Here is a 24,231-nt window from a genome sequence, read left to right as displayed (position 1 = left end):
GGATGAGGCAGCTCCATGGGACTAATAAGCAGGGAAAACCACTCCTTTTGCCTCTGCCCTCTTTTTGACCCTAGAAAGTGAGTAGAGGTGTCTCCAGATATATGAAGGACAGACCTCTCAGGTAAAATGTACTGCTTTTACAGTTACTTTTCTGATTATATTAGCCATGTTTTTGCTAAATCACTTGAAGATAAAACCAGAAATTTACAAAAGAAATCCAAAGAGACTGGTATCAAACCACTGTTTTCTAAATAAGTAGATAGTACTTATTTGTTTTGTAGTTAAGATATCTAGAATACTTTTACTCCTTCAAACAGTGGGGAAGAGAAAATTGAAAATTTATTTTCAAAAGAAAAAAACTGTGTTTATTCAGACTGTAGAGCAACTACAGTAAGAAATTCTTAGTACACTGTCTCACATGAAAAAAAGTTAAAAAGTAACACTGATGAAACAGCAATTTGCACCAAGTATAGATCTAAATACTTTCGTTTGTAAATGGTTGTAATTACTACCTGTAATAACAACCATGATGCTATGGAATCTCAAGTTCACTAATATAGCCTTTGCAGTGATTATTGATATGAAGTTTCCACAGAAACATGGGTTTCTTAGCTCTCTTTGCATAAGGTTACTAGTTACACTACTGAGATATGGCTTATCAGATGCTGTTTCAGAGCAATACTCCAACTTATGCCTGAATTTCACAACAGAGAATGTGTATCAAATACATTTATCTTAAAATAAGTAAATACAGGCCAAAACAATACTCTGTTTTCTTAAACATAGGTTTCTAGATATGCAATTCAGTGTGTATACAAAACACACCCCAACTTATTAGCTTAGCTGCTTTGTTCAGTTCCTGTTTTTCCTGGATATAATAGCAAACCCCTCATGTGCCTCAGAGATAATGATTTAGTAATGCAGGCTCTACTGTAAACTCACAGTCAGCAAGGTGAGAATTAAATAAAAATTTCTTCAGCAGAAACATATGCAAGGACAGAATTGTTCTATAGGGAAATAGCTTATCTAGCTGACACTGGTTGTAGTTCAATACTGACTTAAAATTTCAAGACTTGTGAAAAAAACAAGTTCTCAGATGCTTTTTTGATGGATAGGTAGGGACTAGGTGTATTGCTTGTTAGTTTTCACATACTTTTAAAAAATTGCTCTATCGCAGATCCTTAAGAATTTTTTGTGCCTTTGCCTGAGTTTCAGCTCACATTAGATTCTGCAGTCAGCTTTGGGTGCAGTTTGATCTATTATTGTTTTGGGACACTATTATTACCATTGTTAGCTAGTGTATAAATCTATCTATAGATAGATACTTGTTTATTAATCTTCTCATTATACTGACTATGGTTTTGTGGTCTTTTTCAGTGTACCTTGAGGACAGTTTTGTGAAATCCGGAGTATTCAATGTGTCAGAACTTGTGAGGGTCTCAAGAAGTAAGTTAACATTTGTGTTTAATTGTTTCCAAAGCCTGCTGTAATCAAGTGAAGGCTTTTTCCTTGAACCTTTTTTTTTCCACAAGATGTAAGATGCATAGGAAATGCCTATAAACATGCACAATTTTGATATATTTTACAGTACATCTTGCACATGTTTGTAATATCTCTTCTATCTTTTTGATATTTAAAGATGGAATAAATTTGTTATATCTCCTTCTGCTCACCTAGTGGTCTGATGTTTTAATAAAATTACCATCTGCAGCAAAACCTATGGTTAGACTTAACAGTTTTTTAAGGATGCCCTATGCATCCTTGGGTATTGCAGAAAGATCAGAATATTTTATTTTTTTTTAAATTTTTAGCTCTTAAAATAAAAATCACAGTATGGATATAAAGGATGATCAACAAGGTATGAAATATTTGTGTTTCTTTTAGTCCTAGCATTGGCTGTAACTGAATTTCTAATGACATTGTCTTGTTTTGACATCAGAGATATTACACACATGAACAGGTAAAAACCTTCATAAAATTAAATATAAAAGTACAGGTGAAGCTTTGATTGCAAAATGAAAAACAAAAAAGAATATAAGCTCTCTTTTGTTGACATTAATAATTGTTTTAAGAGTATAGCATAAAACATGTCCACATTTTCATTTTGCATTGCTTCCTGACCCTTTTTTTTCTCCCTTTACTATTAACACCTATTACAGTATTTCTCTCAAGACTTCATTAGGAAGTAGAGAAGAATAGTTGAAAGTTATAGTTAGAAGCATCCACAGTGATGATACAACATTGTAAAGACTGAATGGTCCAGAAAAATCACTTTTCTGGTGAGTGAGGATAAGGTCAAAGAGGCTTCCAAAATTTCTAAAATGACTGTCTATATTTAGCACAGATGTTAACTTCTGCAAGGTCAGGTTGCTTGAAGAATTTAGTTTACTTTCTGAGGCTTCAGATGCATGGGTTATTTCATTTTCTGTGGTCAGAAATGAATATTCAAGAATTAAAATTATGTTAAATTCTTCAGCAAAATAGTAAGCATTGCAATCCTACAGTGCTAAGGCATAACCTTTTTTGTGCCTGCTTAAGATATAGTTTTGCTGTTTTAGAAAGCTGAGGATGTGTGAATTATAGCTTTCTTTTTGTTGTCAGATGGTTAAGTAAATTTTAAAGTATAAGGCCATTCAGGTTAAGAAAGAAACAATATTGTAATTATGCTATGAAACTCTGCATTATGGAGCTGTTATACATTATATATGTCTAATAATAAGCATTAAAGGATGTGGTTTCTGTGGGATTTCTTACCATGCATTTGTTTAACCTCAAGCCGCAACAGAATTGTACTTAAACTGTCAGGAAAAATACAAACCTTCAAATACTTCATACAACGTGCAATTATTCTTTCAAGTGCCAAAGGTAGTTAAAATGCACAATGCACAGACAATGAACAAAGGTAAATACACCACAGTATGTAATACATAATTTATTCCTGAATTACCAGAGTCTGTATGGTACACAGACCCTTTAGGGCGGTGAAGGTATGTAGGTGTAGATATGCAAAGCACAACCTATGGCACCGGGTGAAAGAAAAAGAAGGCAGAAAACCAGGCTGTCAACACAAAAGGCTATTTTTAATACATAAGAGTTAACATTAAGGAAAAGGAAATAGTGTGTATCTAAGTTTCTTCTTTCAATTTTTTCAGTTCTTTAATAAATAATACTAGCTGTCCTCATAAACCTGGCCTCATTCATTATAGTGGTTAAGGTTTGTATTATCTTTTCCATATTGGTGTTTCCATGTTATCTCTTATAAAATAAATGAATTCTATCTACATAACTGCTAAGTAGAGTACTAGAGAAGACAATTTACTTCTTAGATACGTAATCATTGATGCAACTTGTCTGTACTTGGTTTCCAGAAGAGGCAGAAAATTAGGTATATGTAGTAACATCTTGACATTTTCCAAGAGTTAAAAAAGAAAAGATAGCTAAAAAGATAGAAGATTTTCTCTGATTTTGTATTATGTGTTTTTCAGCACCCATAACCCAAGGAAGTGGAGTTAACTTCCCAATTGGAGAGCTTCCAAGCCAGCCATATTACCATGATATGAATTCGGGTGTAAATCTACAGAGATCCTTGTCCTCTCCACCAAGCAGGTAAAATCTTGAAAAAAGGGCTAATGTGAACCATGTTTAATAGTGTAGGACAAGCAATTCACAAATCTTTGTCAACAATCAACTGCTTTGTTAATTTCCTCTGATTTTGTGAGGCTAGCTACTTGTGTATATTGCCATAATCTCTGTACAGACTTGTAAAGTATAAATTTTGTCATTTGAAATGTTGTCGTTATTGCCTGTCATCTTGCATGACATTGAAGACGCTGGTAACTTTTTTCAGGGTTTGAAGTGCCCACTTGATCATCTTGCCAGGAGGACAGCTACACATCCCAAAAGTGTTGCTGTGCTGCAGGAAGGTTTAGCACTTGGGAACATGCTGGCAGGGTTCAGAGTGGTTGCAGGCAGAATGGCTGTCTTTCAGGGTTCCCTCTTGGACCTTTGTCTTGCAAGATATGTTTGGACAGATACCATTTCCTGTAGAAAAGGTGTTAGGACAGGTATATAAAGACAATGTGTTTTCATTCATAACAGGCCAGCTCATGCAACTGTGTTTCATGCCTCACTTTTTCAGGCAGCATTTCCCAACAGAGTGGAAAGAAGGAGGAGCATGTGAGATAGTTACAGGTTGATTTTTCTCAAGAGTCTCCCTTGGGAGACTCTACAGGGGGTTTAATCTGAGGGACTGACTTTTTCCTTGTTCAGCATGCTCCCTTCTCCCATCTGAGAAAAAGTCCCATTTCCTCCCTTGGGAGCAGCTGGTGGGCCCACAGATGTAGGGCTGTGACCTCCTCCTGACTCCCAGATAAAGTACTGTCTGTCAGACCCCTAGGGAACCGTGGTTTTCTGAAACTGTCTGCTATGCCATAAAATCACAAGCTCTATAGGAGCTGTCATTGTCCCACATTTCTGCACCTGTCAGTCAGGAAGAGTCTGCACAGTGGGACAGGATTTAATAGGACTATCAGGCAGCTGAGGTATTCTTCCACCAGCACTTGATGCTTCTGAGTTATTTTGCTCATGTTCCTGTATTTCACTCCATCATATTTTCAGCTTGGTAGTATGCCAAATACATTTTAGAAATTGATGGATTAATTAGAATAGATGGATTAATTATCACAGTGTAGCAATAGTAGTTATAGTAGTAGTAGTAGTAGTAGTAGTAGTAGTAGTAGTAGTAGCAGTAATAATAATAATAGTAATAATAAATAATAATAATACCACACCATTAAAACCTTACGCTGGTTTTTTTTGGTAGTCAGTATAACAGCGTCAGTATATATTGCTATGAAGAAACTTCACTTTCCTCCGCTGTATTGAAGTTCTGCCTCATTTTATGTAGTGTGACTTGAAATATGGGCCTTTTGTTATTTTTAATTAAACTAGTCATAAATGAAAAGTGTTTGTTTCAGACCAGCCGTCTTTGAAAATCTTGGGAGTTTGACCTGATGAAATAAAGTATATTTTTTTCTTATTAACACATTCACAAAAGTTCCTGTTCTACCTTGGCCTTATTGGTAGCACTTTCTAGTGACTTGCTTCACTTCAGGGTTCCTGCATAAAGTTTAATACCTTCATGACACAATCTTTCTTTGGCAGACTACAGGAACTGGTTTATTGGTTTTTCCATGAAATGCTGTGGGCTGTTATATTACTCATTCATGCCATCTTTGACATATTGAGTCATGGGAATAACACACGTGCATACCTGCATCACGTACTGTTAACATTGCCTGTGCAAGTTAATATAGGTTGTAATAGCCAGGGTTTTTTTTTGTTTGTTTTTTGGGGTTTGGTAGCCTGAATTACTCTCTATTAAAATATTTGTAGAGATCCAGAGAGTTTATATATCACTACTAGATGAATATTATATTTACTGACAAATCTCACAATTCTTCGACAGCAAAAGACCCAAAACTATCTCCATAGATGAAAATATGGAGCCAAGCCCCACAGGAGACTTCTATCCTTCTCCAAATTCACCAGCTGCAGGAAGCAGGACATGGCATGAAAGAGATCAAGGTGAGTAGCATGGGATTATTTTACCTTGAATTCTGCTCAAATATACAATAAATCACTGCTATTTCATTGCTGCAGTAAAATAATGGCTTTTTAGAAGAATCTTTTTTTCTGTGTGGTATATGTATTTGGTTTTGTAAATGTATTTAAAACCAACAGCCAACAGGATATTGTATAAACAACCACCATAAACAACATTATTATTACTTATACTACATTTAATAATAATAATATCTTTTCTATCTGGTGACAGCCTTATTGTTTGAAAATATGTGTGACAAATGAGGTACTTGATATTGTCTATGCTGTGATTGTCCCAGTAGAATCTGGAGTCCAGTGATTTCAAAAATCAAAACATCTCCTTAATATGATTACTACAACATAAGAGTACACCATTTCTGTATTACAATGACAGGGACATTTAATCTCTACCATGTGACTCAGAATAGATTCAATAGGCTCTTTCTGAAGAGCCCACATGTAGCTCTGTGGGACTCTATCTGTAGGCCAAGGGGATTGGTAAGTGGTGGCATGTTCTGGGTTATTCAAAGCAACAAACATGTTTACATGGAGATGAAAGTTGTGGCTGTCAAAAGAGCGAAAATAATTGTCATAACTCTCTCTGATGTTATCTTGTGATACTTCATAAACCTAGGTGCCAGTACAGTCTCTTCCCTCCCCTTTGTTATGTGAGAATGTGTTTAAACTCATATATTTGAACAGTGTTGCTTAATGGATTCTGTGGCTGAGGTACTGAAGCTGTTTGGAGAGGCTGTGATAAGTAAAGCATAGTGTGTAAAAGAGAAATAGAAAAAAAGACATGCAGTTCCTTCCTTTGTGAATCTTTCAGTATTTGTCCTCAGTTTTCACATCCACTGCTGGTCATTGCTCTCAGTTCTTCAGCAACTGAGTGACCCTTTGGTCTTACCTCATTTTTATATTGTTTTAAAGCTTCTTAAAAAACCAAAAAAACAAAAAAAACCAAACCCAACCAAGAAAACCACAACTCTTTTTTTTTTCCTGCTAAGTTCGCCCTTTCATCTCCATGGGCAAGGAAGCAGGTGACTGGTATTTTATTTAGTTGCCAAACTTTCATGTTTCCATTATAGTGGGTCTCCTTTTAATCTGCTTTCGCTTACCTTCTTATCTGTGTTCTTACCATTAGGCTGTCTTCTCACTCAGTGTTAACTAGTTTTTTCCTTCATAATTTCTTTTGTACTTAATTTGTTAGGGAGCCTCTGATTCTTATTTTTGACTGTTTGGAGCATTCACTTTCATATTTTTTAAAAAGAGGCTTGCCTGTGGTTTTATATAACCTAACTTAAGAAAAGGAAATAGATCTGCCATCCAGAATCTTCCTCCGTATAAGGTTTTACTTTGTGAATGGTACCTGTTTTGCCATGAAACGTTAATACAAAGACTGGATCATACCTCAGATTTTTTTACTTTCTAGGTGAATTATTTTTTGTAGTTGTAGACAAAACAGCTCATTCTTCCTCTCTCATGTATCCCCATTTGTGAAATGAAGTAGTTTTGTGCTGCTGTGTTAGCTGTAGGGGCTTCTGAGAAGTGCTTTGCCATATAGACTCCTGAGTGCAAGTCCTGCTGATAGAGCCTTTCACAGGTGATCTCTATAGTTCTCAAGTATCTCAACTGCATTTTAGGTTTGGAATCATTCTGCTTGAAAATAATTATTTTCCATGAACACCGAATTTGTTTGTGTTTGTATGAAGTTCATGTTACAGTTATCAGTAGTGAACAATGTTCAAATTTAAATTGCGTGAGTGTATTTACAATGAACTTTTACTTAATTTCTGTGTCATTAGGTAGCAAGACTTCCGAAGTGAAACAGCTTCTAATATATTCCATAAAGCAGGGAACTCCAATATGAGGAAGAAAGAATAAAGAAGCTAGACTTAAATCAGTGTGTTTTACTTTGCTTCGTGAAGTTTACGTCCCTCCCTGAATGTCCTGTCCTCCAGCACTAATGGGCTTAATGAAACTTTACCAGATCTCTGTCAGAGAGGTTGCCTTCAAGTCTCTGCTAGGGACTTTCTTTTTTCTGTCCTTAAGATGTTATTCCATTCCTGCAGAGGCACAGATACAGCACTGTCCAGTGCAAAAACCATTGTACTGAGGGAAATAGAAGTCTTTTGTCCCTAAAAAGTTATATTTGCCTCTGATCACTTTCTGAGATTATTGTGGTGCTGAGAGAACACTATAAGTAGTAACTGCAATGCCTACCCTTGGTGCCTGGGCTCGGTGTGAAGGGGTGTGGGGCAGCTCCTGGCATATTTTTTCTGCTGCTAGTTTGATAGATACTTGATATCATATTCATGGGACTGATTTCACCTCTCTGGTGACCAGTGGTATGACCCAAAGGAGTGACAGATTAGGTTAAATATTAGAAAAAGGTTTTTCACACATAGGGCGGTTGGAACAGGCTCTTCAGGGAGCTGGACACAGCTCCAGTTGGACAGAGTTCAATAAGTGTTTGGACAGTGCTCACACACACATGGTTCTTGGGCTGCCCTGTGCAGAGCCAGAAGTAGGGCTGTGGTGATCCTTGGTGGGTCCTTTCTAGCTCTGGATAGTCTGATGATTAATCTGTGTAAAAGTTCCTTTCAGACACAGATATTTTATCATGATACCGTATATATGAAAACCTATTTTCTGCTTCTATATGCCTGCAAACACAAAGATAATATAAGTAAATTTTGGAGGTGGTTTTTATGCCAGAGATGTCACTTGTGTTACTTCCCTGTTATCTATGCAAATCTGTGTACTATATGAGGTTAGGGATAAATGAAAGAGAAATAAGACTCTTGGGATCACATTTGCATTTATCCACTGTCAACAAGAAATGATCATGTAGTCACATCAGACACTGCTTCTTCAGGCAATATCCACAGGTCGTCAGCACCAAAATGCAAATCATATCACGGTACCCAGAAATAAATATGTCTCTGGATAACATGTTTATGGGTAAATAGCTTTTCTACCACTCTAATGCAATTCTAACTTTTCTAAGAGAGCCATCATCAGGAATAGCGTTGATACTAAAATATACCATTCTTCATTTCAGTTTCATTGTCTCAGTTTTGGACTTGACAGAGAGAGGTTTCTAACTTCTGAAATGAAATAGATTTAGTTTCATCATCACCATATCTAAATGTATTTTCATATAAACTGAAATTACATAGTTTTGAAAAACTCGTATCATTAAGGCTTTTCACATCTTTTTTCAACTATTTCTAAAGTAACAGAAATGTCATGAGTATGGTAGTTTGGAACTGGACAGTTGCAATAAAACAATGACATGTGAAACATATTTGAATAAAATATTTAAGATTTCCCTAGGTGTCTGAGGGGCATTCTAATAGTTTCGATAGAGAGAATGAGACAGAAATTAATGGGCAACACAGGAATATACTGAAATTAAAAACAGGACACATAAAAAGTTTGCAGTAGGGTGAAACAGGTTAGAACAACCATCTATTGCTTTGAAAAAAATATTAGAAGTATAAAGTAAGAAGACTTTAGGAGATGAGTGATTTTGTTGTATTCATGAAAGTTTTTATAACTTCTCTGTGCAGGCATGCATCATGAGGGTATGGGACATGATTACAGGAGTACTTGTGGTATAGCCAGGATGTAGCATTTATGAAACTAAGAGAAAGAAATCTAGCCCAGTTACAGTAAAATATTGCTAATACCAGACTCTGCTTTCAGTTGTAAACTCTGACTATCCTTCTGCTGTTAACTGTCTTCCTGTCATAGTACTTCCAAAAATGTTTTGATAAGATTTCCAGATGTTGTGCTTTATAGTCTGTTTTGGGGGAGCTGTCTCTTTGAAGTTGTAACTCTGGGCAAAAATAAGCAAGCGTACCCTAAAAATAGTAACTTTATAGATGGCATACACTTGGTAAGAAACAAATCTATGAAGAGTTACGTTACCAATGTGATCTAAAAATATAACCCCCCTCTTATTAACCAAAATTAACCTGAAAAATAAGTTTTAATATTTTATTTATTGAAGTTGGATTATTAATCTTTGTAGAAGAAAAGAAAATGTTATGAAGTCATGATACTGTCCTGGAAATTTGCTTCACTGGCTAACATAAAAGTTTGTGACTATTTTAAAAATATATGTAACCACAAGAGTATGTGTAACTGTTTCAAAAACAGATTAAAAAAATACTGTGGAATGACAGTGTTGTTTTTTTATTTTGGAGAATCCATTCAATGTGGGAAGATTTTGTAGTTTTTGTAATTATTTTTGCTATGCTGAAATGCAAAAAATATGCTTCTATTTGTGCTATTTTTTTAAACAAGTTTGAGGTATTCTGGTAGCACAAATAGGCAGGTTTAGACCTGCAGAGATTTCTCCCAAGATTTTTGCCATTAGCCTTTCAAGTAACTAGCTGTCCTACAAAAATCCTACAGCCGAAGAAAGGGAAAAGTCATCTCTGAAAATGGTGCATTACTTAGAAGTTGAGCCCTAACATGACAGTTGGGATTTCAATTGCTGTATCTTCTATCAGATATTGTACAAGTTATTTTTTCTCTCTTGTTGCTTGTTTCTTCCAACTGGATGCCTGAATAACTTCAAAAATGTCTGGATCTTGTCTTAAATCTTCACCAGTTAGAAATACATCTATGTCTAATAACTAATTTACTGTAGATCTCTCCCAGTCTTCCTTTCTCCATGTTGTTGTTACTGAATTCTTTACTATGTTTCCATATTAAACAAAATTTTGAGTTCCTGAACTAGTAAGATTTTATGAGATAGATGTAAGTTTCTGCCTAAGTAAAATTGATGAGTGTTTGAGAAATTTAGAAATTTTATGCAATAAAAAAAAAAAAAAAAAATCCCCACACAATTTGGAAGAAAGTCTCTAGTGACCAGTGCAGTGGCTAAAGAGTATTTAGGATTTAATAGGCTAATTACTGTTGGTGAACATCTTGATTTACTAACTGGTAAGTAAATCAGATGCTTTTCTTCCTTCTTATAAGGAAACAGGAATATCAGAAAAAAAGATAGTGTGCACATCTATGGCCTCCTTTCTGAAAGCTGGCTTAAGAAAATTCTTACCATAATTACAGACAACTTCCATATTTGTCTGTGATGTTTTACTGTTATAGTTTTACAACACTGTGTACATTGGAAATAAATATAACAGTTGTCATCAATGCACACTGTTCATGACAAAAGTGGAGAGATTCATGTGTATTTCCTTAGTAGTTAGGTGTCTGGAAATACTGAATATCAATATACAATGAACTGAATTTTAATTTTACAGTTTCTTCATCATGTTCATTCTCTTACACCTCACCCACCTTTACCAACAGTCAAGAGCCAAGATGCCATCATTCCATTAAAACTGAAACAGCTGGACTGCCTTCACCTGTTGCTTGGCCAGCAGCTGTTGGACCCTCCACTTCTCAGGTCCTGACACCCTTTGTTGGATGCTCCTCTTCTGGATATTTGTCCCCTTTTCCTTTCTCCCCATCCACTGGAAACTCCTTCCCCATTGGGGTCCTTCCTGATCACTGTTTCTTTCTTGGGTATTCTTCTCATCAACTGTCGAGGATGGATGTTCTCATTTCTGAAGTAAGGGAACTAAAAGAGGAAGTAGTTAAGGTAGTCCAGGAGTTGAGAACAGTATCAGAACACCTTGGCTTTTTGGTATCCTGTGTTGGACAGAGTTCAGGATTTTTTCTAGTTCCTGGTGCTCCTTCTGAAGGTTAATGCTTTAGAAACACACTCTCCATCTAACAGATCAATTCAGTTTTCGAAGGTTTATCTTGATGAGTATCTGTTAAATGTCATTCTGTGTTTTTTTGACTTAGTCTGAATTCTCAAAATCCTTCTATGTCAAAGTATGTTTGAAAGCAATTTCTGTCTTGTTTGTAGCTTGTTGCTTCTACCTTTGTATATTTTATTATTTCAAAATACTCTTTCAACAATGTATGCATACACATACATTTAATATCTGTGTATCTCTATATAATACATATAATTTTATAGGTTTTTGACTAGTATGATAGGATTATTTTCATCACTGTAGTCAAATACCTCTTGATAAATTTTCATAACCTCACATTTGTAAAACGAGAGATACGTTTCACCAAGGCTAACTTCTCAAAGTGTATTTCCATGGCCATGGCTTCTGTGAGCCTGTTGGCTGCTGTGCCTCTGAAAATAGCATCATGGTAAAAAACAATGGCCTTAACAAGGAAGAGTTATCTGAAGGTCCTATTTGAGTTCTCCTTGTTCTTCTTCATTGCAGAAAAAGATGTTGGCAGAGTTCAGTGCATGAACTTTGTCTACTTCTTAAAAATAATATAAAATGTTGGGATAGCTTAAACAAATCCAAGATCAATAGGGAATTTGTTTACTTTTGTTTCCTATAGTGGCAGTTTTGCAAGAAAAGTTGCTGGTACCTGGAATAAGTAAAACATTATTTTTATAAAAAAGAAAAACAATTAAAGCTTGAAAGGTACTAAGTATAGAAAAATAGGTGAAGGATCTCCCAAATGCTTATTTAATGAAAATACAGAGAAAAGAAAACATACCATGAACAGGATTCCAAAAATGTTACCTTAGAATGAGTAAGTTGCTTGTACATCAATAAAATTGACATCCTGCATTATTGAGAGCGATGTTAAGTTTATACTGTCTTCAAAAAACAAAGAAACAAAGATACTATCTGTTTTTTTGTATTTAAAGTAGATCTAGACAAATTTACGACTTGTTCATAAGTATCTTCAAGTATTCAGAATAGCAGATGAGGAGGTTTTTCTTTTGGGCAGAGCAGGGACTGACGTCTCCTTCAGCCCATGAACACTTAAGTTTCCAACTGAATGAAGAGTGTTTAGAAATACAAACAGAAAGACAAATACAGTTGGAGATGCAATAGGAAGCATACAAAAAAGGTTTGCTTTTTTTGTGTTGCTGGAAATGACTATTATTTGCTCAATAAAGTCACTGTAAAAAAAAATCTCATTACAGAATCTTTGTCTTTTGTTTTGACAAATATATTGTGGAAAGACCTATTACTTAATGTTTTCTATGTGTGATTAGTGAGTTGAATACAGCCAAGGTCTCTATATTGATCAATGAAAGATGTCAGTGCAAAAAGGAAATTTTTCTTGTATTCATGGCCATTATCCTGTGATGAATTTTATATCATGGCAGCATCCTGTTATCTGGATGGTAGATATCCTTTGATTGAAATGAGTGATAAAATGAATGTCTTAATGAAAGATTTTTCCCAGGAGCTACTATATGTAATTTTCTTATTCCAATTTTGCTGAATAAGAGATTTAGTATTTTGAAACTGATCACTTATTTTTAAAACTTGTAGGGTATCTGTAAATCAGAAAATTTGACATATTCGGTGCAGAATATCTTCATTTATGGAAAGAAGAGATATTGTAATTTTTTGGGCACCTCTTTTCATTCATAGATACTGTGTTTCTATGTTTGTACATAGATAAATTTAAAAAGGATTTTTTGTACTGCTTTCAAACAATCTGTATCAAACTTGATCAAAGTAGTATATTTCAGTTTGACTTAATGATATTGTCTCCATTCAAAACCATTCCCCAGATGGATCAACAATTAGTATGGCACACCTCTTAAAATATTCCTATTCCTGTTATAGTATAGACTATAATAGTAATAAAAAGATTTTATAATATGAGTGATTCTAAATCAACAAATTCCCTCGCATTATTTTATCTCAAATAGCTGTTTAATCTCATTGCATTAGAAACTGGAAATACTTTTGTGACTTTGGCAGTTATGATTACATTATTGATTTATTTTCTGGCCAAGGTCCTTGGAGTCCCAGCCTTAATGAAATGTTACAGCTGTACATTTTTCCTTGAAGTCTGGATTACTTTCTGTAGGATAACTTAATAAATGACTAAAATGTACTCCAAAGTCTTTATAACTTTTTTTGTTTTCTAGGAACATTTCTCTCATTCTTCCACAATGCTCTTCTATCACAGCTATATACAGGAATCACACCTCTTAACAGTGATTTATAGAAGATGAAATGCCCATCTATTTCTGAAGTGTGAAGATAAACAAAAAAATACTGAAGTACCTGAAATACACTGGAGCTATCTAAGACTTTTTTATGGCAGTGACTTTTTTAGTGATGGCATTTGTTACAGCAACACAGTATTTTTGGTCTGATACCTTTTATCTCTATTTCCAAAGTCATCCTCATTACTTACAGTGCCTGCTCCATGTTTAATAGGATCTCTAGTGTGTCCTAGATTAATTTATAGAGGGACTTGTCTGGGTTTTCCGCACTACTCCCTATATTCCCCCTCCCCAGTATGCTGGGAGGCATAAAGGCAGGTAGCTAAAACCCTTCTGTCTCTTGTTCAAACCTCTTTCTGCTGAGGTAAAGAAAATATTCAAGGTAAACACAGCCCACAGAATGTTACTGTTGGCAATGGAGTACAGTATTCTGCAAGTTCATGTGGTTAAGGATGAGAAGAATGACATGTCTCCTCCATCTAAAGGGTTTTGACTTTTGTGTTTCAGTTGTCTGGAAGTTCTTGTATCACTTTCTTCTCTTACAGATATTAATACTTACAGAACAAAGCAAAATAAAATAGTGTAATTTATTATATGACTAATGAAAACATAAATAATTCTGTTGCTATTGCAATTAATTTACTAATTTTGCTGTGGCTTTTCTGAATTGCAGTATTGTTTTAGTGTTTTCCTTGACAGCTTTCAATACTAAAAATGGTAGAAATTCTAGTCTAGTTTCTCTTCTTAGGTTTTTCAATACAAATCTCAAAAGATGATACATTGAAATGGTTTATCTGTTGTGAAATGGCATAATAGCACAACAGAGCATTTGATTAGCCTTGGGCATGGTTCCTGATGGGAAAACAGGTGTCACAGTCTGGTAGACTGGATTGTGTAATATCGGAGGTGTGCCTGTGAAAATAACATTGGTGCTAAGTAGGCTGATTTGAAAATGGGAGGCTATCAAGTCTTCATACACTGAAATATTCTAATCTAGTGTAAAATTTTCATATGTAAAATGGTTTTCCACACTTGATGTAGAAATAAAATTAAAACAGATCAGTTTTTAAAATGTGAAGTAAAACTGATCACTCTTTTGAATGTGAAATGAGCAGCTCTTTCCAAACCTTGACACTGGTCCTAAAGTTCAGAACATTCCCAGATGCTAAACAGTATGCATGCAGCTGCATAACCCTGTTGTTTCTCTCAAAAGTGAGTACAAAGGCCTTCACCCCGAGAATTTTTAAATGTGTCTCAGAAAACCATTGCACAGAATTGACTATGATTTTTTATTCTGCTTTATTTTGTTGATTTTTCATTCCGGAGAACCTCAATTACCAGAATTTTTCTTGGAAGCAAATAAATTTTTAGGAGGCCTTTTCTCTGATTTAAGATAACACTTACAGTGAAGTGGAATAAGACACCAACAAGTCAAGGATTAGGGCACAGATTTGTAAAAGGAATGAGCTAGTTGCAAAGATTTGTCTCTGTCGGGTACAGAGCAGGAACTCTAAACCAGTCTTTCTCTGTTACAAACAGGCACATCTCTGTTTCTCTGTTCAGGCACATCTCTCTCTCTTTCCTATTTATTAACATATCCATATAAAAATGTGTCCCCACTCCTTTTCTTCTTTTTGTGGAGAAGATAATTGAATTAAAAGAATTAAAACAATTAATATGTTTTGATTTTCACATATCTTAGTTTCCATCCAGCTGCCCCAGTACCAAGTCTTTAGGGCAGATGACCTAAAGGACAAAGCTTTTTTTCAGTGAGAGAGAGGTGGTTGTGGTTTAAAGTCACTCAGCTGTCAGTATTCAGCATTAGGTGCCTTATTAAAATGCACAGTTGAGAAATACATAAAGTTTACATTATTAAAGGAAATCATATTGAGTTATCAGAAAATTGATGTCACATGTGCAAGTGTAAAGCAAATCAAGTTCTCCTGAGCATGGTGTGATTTCTTGTCATTATACAGACATCCAAATTGAATTCAAAAATTTTACCATAGTTTTCACATGCTTCATGCAAGAGTACCTATCAGATGAAGTGAAGACTGAGGCCAAGCTGGCTGTGGCTTATGTAGTGTATACTGCTACCAGAAATCATCCTAAATGCTTTCTCTGGAAAGAGCAGTTCCTTTAAAACTGTAACATGGAAGGATGCCTCTTATAGCTTGACAGTGGTGCTATGGACTCCATAGTTTTTGTCCTTTATTATGGTGATATATACTGTAGCTGAATATGGGTTTATCTTAATTTTTCTGGAGGTGATGCTACACTAGTGAGTTGTAAATAAATCTTTACAGATTGTTCTTTGCAAGAATGTACCTTGTAACAAAAGGCTTGTAAAACTAAGCAGTAAAAAAATATATTAGTAAGATTTCTAGAATTAAAAGATTGAAAGATATTTATTATTTGTTTATAGATTCTTCTAGCTCTGCTCATAAGCATCTCTCATAAGCAAGAAAGAGAAGCTGCTGAGCTGTGGTGCTGATCAAGAAAGAAGGTTAGGGTTCCAGAGATAGGCAGGTGGATGTTTAAATTTGCCGTGGGTCACTGTTCAATTCCAGCTGAATTCTCCTTACAGGTGGCTTGCCAAGTGGTGTGCCAAGATGACATTTATCCAGGAACTGCTGGGATGGCAAGCTGCTTTAGACTGAGGAAGAGGGTCTTTGCTTTGATGAGGAAATTGCCAAAACTCATGTCTCATTAGTGTTTCCTAAGATTCTTTGGAAGTGAACAACAGTTTAATTAAAGGCTGATGTAAACATGTTTCTGCACTTTCCCTGCAGCATTTTATCACATTAAAATTGATCAAAATTGTTGCCTTGGGCTGTCTTGAGCAGCTATACATCTGGAGCACCATTTGTGCAAGCTGCTGATGAACAGGCTACATATGCTATGTTTCACAGCAGCTCTTCTGCCTTCCTATGTAGGCATATTTACCTTGTTGGAAGATGAGATGTTCTAACCATTTTTATTTGCATAAGCCCCTTGTACTTTGATGCAATGCTTTAGAATGTGTATAACATGCTACCTGTTTGAGTGCCTGTGTGCTGTATCTCCAGAGTAATATGAGAATACAGTGATTTGGAACAGCACTGAGAATTTCACATTTGAAAAATATTCTCAGCAGGACAAGACACTGTGTCTGATTAATTCTGACCTTAAAATGACTTTGTCCAAGTGCTTTTGGCATCTTTCTGCTTTTCATCTGTATTTCAGATTTTTTTTTCCAAAAGCTTGTTTTATTTTCATTCTCAATGTAATGAGGATTGGAATCCCTTCCTGAAACTTAAAAACAAATAAATAATTTTTCAGCAGCATTGTTGAAGATATGAACTTTTCAGGTTATTCAGCACTCATCAGATGTAGTAGTCAGGATCAAACTGGAGGGTGGGAATTGCAGGGGATGGTGGAGGGTCGCAGGCAAAGTCTACTCTGGGTCTTGTGCCAGTCTGTGTCTTGTGCTGCTGTCTGATTGACAGCAGGATGGGGCAGGTTAAAAAAATGGACTCTCAGTTTCATGTGTCCTGCTCTAAGTTCAGTTCAGAAAACACTGGTCCAATTTGGTCTCAATAAGACATTCACATTTTCCAGGTCTGTCTTAGCAGAATAGAGTGTGCCAATATTAAAAGGGTCCAAAATAATTTAAAAAATAACCTGGTCCATGTAGGAAAGTCTGCTGCAATGTGGCCCCTGTCCAGTAAAGTGCTTAAGAAATTATCTCTGCTTTGAACATGAGTTAGTCCATTGATTTGAAATGGAACCAATTACAATATTGATGTCTTTTCTATAAAAATATTGCAATTATACTTGAAATAATTTAGTGCAAAGTCCAACAAATATTGATCGATTAATTTAAACTTTCAGAAAAAATCCAGTATTTTTGCTCTGGGGAACTTCAGTAAGCTTGGTAGGAATCATATATTTGTCCTTACTAGTGTGTTATTTTCATATAGTGAGCTCTAAAGAAATGTTTTTATTGATAAGGAAACTCAAAGGAAGAAGTGACAAAACCATCCTTGAGACATGGAAAATATGAGACAAGTTAAAGTATCCCTTGTTCTTAGGGAGGTTTCATTGTTTCACTATGTTTTGGGAAGAGTAATGGTAAGTTCTGAAGTAATAAAATAACAAATACCATAAACTGGCATGTGCATGGCAATTACCCCACACACCTGAGTGTAGGTGTTCCATTAAAAAATGCAATAAAAATTAAGTGGCTGTTGAAGGAAGAGATGATTTGGTGATGTTCTGGGAGCTGAGAAGTGTCTAGGGAAGGTCTAAAACCATAAATTTCTTCACTATTTGACTCTTCTGGTATGAAAGAAATGTAGTTTCTGTTTTGCAGGACAAGGACCTGATAGGACATTATTTTTAATTCTCAAATTTGAAAGCAGTAATTTGAAATTATTTTCTTCACCATCAGGGATTTGGATCATCATACAATATTTGTGCAAGAACAGCAAAAAGAAATATCTTCACTTTATAAAACGAGGTGTCTTGAGGCAGGCCTCTAAGCTAATGTTACTGTTACATTGGTTTTTTATTGTAGATATGTCTTCTCCTACAATGAAGAAACCTGAAAAGCCTTTGTTTAGTCCTACTTCTCCCCAGGATTCGTCATCAAGACTGAGCACTTTTCCCCAGCATCACCACCCAGGAATCCCAGGAGTTGCACACAGTGGTGAGGATTATGAAGGAGGAAATAAAAACCTCCTGTTCATTTGCTCTGTTCTCCTTTCCTATAATCAGATTGTGATGCATTTTTGCCGACTTTCTTAGAGACCTAATCCAATTTATACTACTGGTGAAAGTAAAAATGGTAAAGGTTGGGATATCCTTGCAGGAGTATTAATTTAGCCGTTCAGGTAATCTGACTGCTGGAAGTAACTAGAAAGGATTTAGGATTAACCAGTGAATAAAATAAACTGTACAATGCATGAAGAAACTGACAGAGGAAAAATCCTCCCTGTATTGCATCCTCTCACCTAAATCCCTTTTTTATTATTGCTGCTATGACTATATTGTATTTAAATACCAGAATAGGCAGGATTTAATACACAAGAGAAGTCACAACCATGTTATCTATGTGACACAATGAAATAAGTACCAATGCTTTTTCAAATACTGAATCTAAAGAGTCCCAATTAAGTATTTTCCAACACTTGTTTTCAGAAATCAGTAATAAATCCAAAGTAAAAATTCACTTGAAGTAAGGATGGGATAGGTGAAATGTGACAAAATGCATATGTTGTCTTGAGGGTTTATTAGTAATGTCAGGGAAATTCCAGCATTATGGTCTGTTTAATTTTATAGGAGAGACTGACCATGGTTTTCAGTTGAGAACACAGTCCTCAGAAGTCCCTTCAACATCTCATCATGTTTCCTTGACATAAACTACATAAAAAAACTTTAATTTCTTGAGCAGAGCTGAGTGACTAGAGTAAAACAGATTTGAAAAATTTGGGGTTTTTTTCTTTCTCATGCAGTTTTGCTTTGAGAAGTTTCTGTTTTAGTTTTCATCCATGATTTCAAGTGAATGCCTTTAAATTAATGTGTAAGGACTCTTTCCTCCTTAACATCCCCTTATTTTTTATTACAAAATGGTCCTGGACTCATTCTGGTTGCTCTGAGGTTTCCACTACCAGCAGATACTCAAGCATATAGAGATAATGGGTGAAATGAAGGGAAAGATTTATCTTCATTTTTCTATTCTTTTTTGAATAGCTCTGACATGCCAGAGCAGTAATTAGTATTTTGTTTAAACAGAACTTGGTGGAGCTGTCAGTAAAATGAATGTGCTACCAAAAAAACCCCAAAAACTTAAAAACAAACAAACAAACACAAAACCAACTTATGAGTATATCTTTATATTTAATTTAGAGTATAGTTTTAAAATATAATTAAATGACAATCATAATGTAAACTTGTTAATGAATTATTTACTTCCTGGGAAACCCCATTTTAATCTTTGTAGACTGTTCTATTATGCTGATAAGCAATGCCCAAAAATATAGAAAGTCCTTTAAAAATCAAGCTGAAGAACCCAGAGATGTGAAAGGTGGTCCAGAAGAGCAGTGTTGATGTGCATGTGCTGATACAGTAGAGAACCATTAAACAGTGTAAAAATGACCTTGTTTTACAGACCTGATTTGGTATTTTTCCACCAATGAAAATGGAAACGCCTTGTTTCTCCTCCATTTCCATTGAACTAAGCACCTCTTGTTTTAATACACCAAGTATGTGCTCTCTAAATGTGTAGCAAGGGTGGAAGGTGTGCTCATGTGCAGTGTGATAGAAGAAAGCTCTACACTTCCAGACTGACAACTGGACACCAGAAGGACAGTCTGTACCTTCCTTCCTGCATTGTAAGAACATTGTCAGATTAGACACTGCACATAGTCTTTAGGTAGAAAATTGTCTGTTTGTAAGGGCTGGAAATAAAGAGAATGAAAAGAACAAAAATGGGTAGGCTAGATAATTTTTTTATTAGTCAAAGATAATTTTAATGGGTGGATTGGTTTCTCAGGCCCTGAAGTTGAATGTTCATTAACATTTTCATAAAAGTCAGCAAATATTTGTGGCAATACTAATGAGTAGATGTTGCTCTGTCCCCAGATGAGGCAGGTAGATTGCAATGCCATGAGGAATCCTTGTTTCCTGGGGCTTGGTGATTTTCCTCAGTGTTGAAGTGCTGTAAATAAAAGTGGGGGCTTTATTTAGTATATTTGATATGAATTTTTTGGGGTCCACATGGGAAAATTCTGTAACTGGAATATCTTTTATGTTGGAGAATGACTTCTGTTACCAAAAAAAAAAAAAAAAAAAAGAAAAGGAAAAAACTATGATGGCATAACCCACAAAACCAAAGCAAGATGCACTATTTATGAATTTGAAACAGTTGCACTTTTCATTTCCTGGGATAATGTGAGCGCAGTACCTGTAAGATTTTCTGTAAAAATACGGAGTGAAATACATTGATTTATAACTGACTTTTTATTTTCTTTGCTGTAACACAGAGGTGAAGAATTTTAGAAGAAACAAGATGCGAAGTAATTTTAATTTTATTTTATCTTCTCCAGTCATCTCAACTAGAACTCCACCTCCACCTTCACCATTGCCATTTCCAGCACAAGCTATTCTCCCTCCTGCCCCATCTAGCTACTTCTCTCATCCAACGATCAGATATCCTCCCCACCTGAACCCTCAGGATACTCTGAAGAACTATGTACCTTCTTACGACCCGTCCAGCCCGCAGACTAGCCAGGTACTGTAAAATTATGTGAACCCTCCAAAACAAATCCTGTGAGGAATATGTGTCTTCTAAGGCATCTAGACTAGTGCCTTGCCAGTTCTGGTCTTAAAGAAATCTGGAGCTGCTATATAAATGATACCATTTATCCTGTTTGTTGTGATGGAATAAAGGGTGCTGGTTAATCATATTTACTTGCTTTTCCTCTGCCAAGTGCAAGAAAAATACTCTACTGAAAGCCCTGGCAGCAGCAACAGGGCAGGTCCTGGTCCTGCACCTCTCCTGCAGGTTGGGCCACCAGAGGCAAATCTGCCACTGCCAAGAGTGTGTCGAGACACACGCATGTCCAAGTACACGCATGGACATACAGGTATATTTATAGCCTGCTGATGGAAATAAACTCTTGCATGTTAGCACTTGCCCTGTTCAGTAGTCATTGATATTTCTTTGAATAGTGAGCACAACACAGATGTACAAATTCTTCTTTTTTCCTTTTGTAGAGAACAGGCCATAGCAGATGCGTTCCTGGCAACTGCATGGGTTCAAAGTTGTGTCTGATATTGGAAATTAACATGTTCTTCATTAGTGAAGTAATTTGTGAAGGACTGTGTGCAAAACTGCTTTCCCAGCACACAGCATTACCAATGTGATCTGCACCACAGGATAAACTAGAGTTGAGACTTGGTTTGTCAATAACTAGAATATGTCCAATGTCAATGTAATGTAATCTTTGCTGCTCAGGCTGTTATTTTTTCGATGCCTTTTCCGAAAGGCTCTTGTGGAGCCCTGTTGCTTTTTCTTTAGCATGTTTTCTGTAAGAGCCTTGGGTATGTAAACTGAAGAGACAGGTTTTCCTTCTCCTAAGAGTTAGATTCCTTTGGAAGGCCTTTCTTAACAGGGATGAAGGGGTTGCTATGACAGTATTTTGCTTTGGGCTTAGATTGATTTTTTTTCACCAATAATGACAGGCCTTGCAGCATTCATTTTGGTTACAGCAGCAATAGGACTTGAGACTGAATCAAACTTTCTCAGTTGAATAAGAGATTTGTACCCTTTGGACTGTGCAAAAGGTCATGGTGGCTATTGTCCCCATGGGCTAATTTCCTGGTTCAGTTGCATGACTTCCTATATGTTTAAGTAACAAAAAAAGGAAAAAAGGTGGGTCCATAAAATCAAAATTTACTTTGAAGAAAGAAATTCTGACTATGTGTGTTTTGTTTTTTGCAGTATTACTGCAAATTAAACCAAAAACTGAGCATGGAGTATGTTGACTTCAGAATACAAATTGCTATCTGCACATAGATTAAAATTCTTTCAATCCTGTATAGCATTTTTTCTGAGATTCAGCTGGGAATGTTGCATGCAGGACCTGATTTTAATTTGTGTAAAATTTCCATGAATAACAAAGTCTAATTAAGACACCCATTAAAAGTCCTTAGCCTTAATTCAGTGTGGAAAATCTCAGAGTTCTGTTGGAATTTTTTTTTTAACTGATGTCTTAATTAGGCACTATTAAGGGAAAAATTATGCAAATTAAATCAGGCCCTTACTGTTATGCATTTCTTTAATTATTCAGTGCTTGTTTTACTTACATTTTGATTTCTTATATATGTTAAAAGAGCAGATTAGGTGATAATCTCTCTGGATTGTTCCATGTCCTGCTTTGGATCATTACTTAAAAAAACAAGATCTAAATGAAGTATATGACTTTCAGTTGAGAAATGTGCTGTCTTATGATTTTAACATTGGAGAGTATATTCATTGAACAGATTTTATGCTTTCAGCTTTCTGCCCAACTCTTTTCCCTTATCTCTGGTTGAAAAAATAGTCTTTTGACCTTAAAAGATTAAATTTTAGTCTGCTGATTTTTTACAGAGTAGCAAACCGAGAAGACTTCATATTTTTGTATATTCCATAGGGAATAACTGATTTAACTAGCCCAAATTTACAACTTTCATTGCTTTTCATATCCTTTTTATTAAGGTAATTTTTTCATTTCATTTAAGTTTTGGTTTAGTTCCTGACAAGAGGAGCTAGGGCAAATGACACAAAATATGCAATTTCAGTCATCTGCATCATCTATTCACCATAATGTATTATAATTAATCCCTATTATTAGTGGAATATTTTAAAAATTTAATTATTTGAAGATCTTCTCTGAGATTTGTTGTAAGTTAAGTAGTTGCATGCCTGGTCAAAATATCACTAAATAAAATAGTTAATGTTTGGCTGTAAAAAAGTAAAAGAGCAGGATTAATTTTTTGCTTAGGAAAAGAAGAAGCAACTGTCTGTGAAGTTTCAGTGACAAAGGGGAATTGTTGTGATACAATAGTATGCTTTGAGCCAAACCAGTTTTTATTTTCTAAATAAAACATGAATTTTTATTAAAATAAATTTAATTATTACAAAATTCAAAAATGCGTCTGCAGGAATACCACATCAAATTTAATTATGCTTTCCCACCTCAAAACACTCATTTGTATTTCAAAAGGTGTGAAATATGATGATAGTTTTAATTTAGCTGTAGAAATAGAAAGGATAGATACTCTGACAGCATTTACCTAATATGAACTGTTCCTCCTGAACATCTTTCAGTAATACGCTAATTTAGATTGTTACGACAAGCAACTGAGATGCCTTGTACTCCCCACAGCAATTTTGAGATTAATTACATTACTGCTGCACTGATTATAGGGAGACAGTCATGCTATTCAGTGGAATACTTCAAGTAAAATTAGTTCAAGGATATAGAGATCTCATAGGTTCCCATTGGGAAGCACTGAGCAATTTTCTTGACATAATGTTAAATAGTCCAAATTATGTGTGATGAACAGTCAGGAAGTTCAAACAGGCCCTTTGGCTGCAGTAAAAAATGGTTCAACAATGGATGATCCTAAACAAAAGGGAGCTGCTGCTGCCGGTTTCATGAATATCTGCATTTTATCCCCTACTTAATATGGAGAATAAACAAACAAATGTACTGAACAGAAATAGATCTTGTTAGATATAGAGCTGGACTTGTCTCAAACTAGTAGTCTGGTAAGTTCCCAGAGTTTTGAGAAGCATTGTACTTTCCACTGATTTAGAATTTTTGCTAAGCCCTTTTTAGTATATTTATTGCAATGCTTTTCTTCTTGGCTAGGTACTCATGTTACGGTTGAGATTGTATGTGTGAGAATGGATCTGTATTATGATGGGGTGCAAGTGTCCCTGACTGATACTGATTATTCAATGCAAGTTTCATCAAAAACTAATTGATTGATATGTGTCTAATCCTCCTATGGTGTTTATCCATGTAGAGTGTATTGAGGTTTTCAAAGTTACCACAAAT

The 24,231-nt window shown here is 35.4% G+C and overlaps 1 protein-coding gene across 9 annotated transcripts in view; it reads left to right on the top strand.

The window, feature by feature from the left end:
* NFIB (nuclear factor I B) overlaps positions 1 to 24,231 on the top strand; it is a 168,383-nt gene that overhangs the window by 107,521 nt on the left and 36,631 nt on the right. For all 9 annotated transcript variants that reach the window (XM_021525545.2, XM_021525544.2, XM_021525551.2 and 6 more), the window contains exons 4-8: positions 1,378 to 1,446; positions 3,486 to 3,606; positions 5,468 to 5,586; positions 18,201 to 18,332; positions 20,731 to 20,915. In XM_021525545.2, coding sequence (XP_021381220.1) covers positions 1,378 to 1,446; positions 3,486 to 3,606; positions 5,468 to 5,586; positions 18,201 to 18,332; positions 20,731 to 20,915 — 626 coding nt within the window. The remainder of the gene's footprint in view (positions 1 to 1,377; positions 1,447 to 3,485; positions 3,607 to 5,467; positions 5,587 to 18,200; positions 18,333 to 20,730; positions 20,916 to 24,231) is intronic.

This window comes from Lonchura striata, chromosome Z (assembly GCF_046129695.1).
Source record: "Lonchura striata isolate bLonStr1 chromosome Z, bLonStr1.mat, whole genome shotgun sequence".
NCBI classification, from domain to species: Eukaryota; Metazoa; Chordata; class Aves; order Passeriformes; family Estrildidae; genus Lonchura; species Lonchura striata.
Note: the sequence above shows the minus strand (reverse complement) of the source record. Positions and strands in the feature narration are given on the sequence as shown.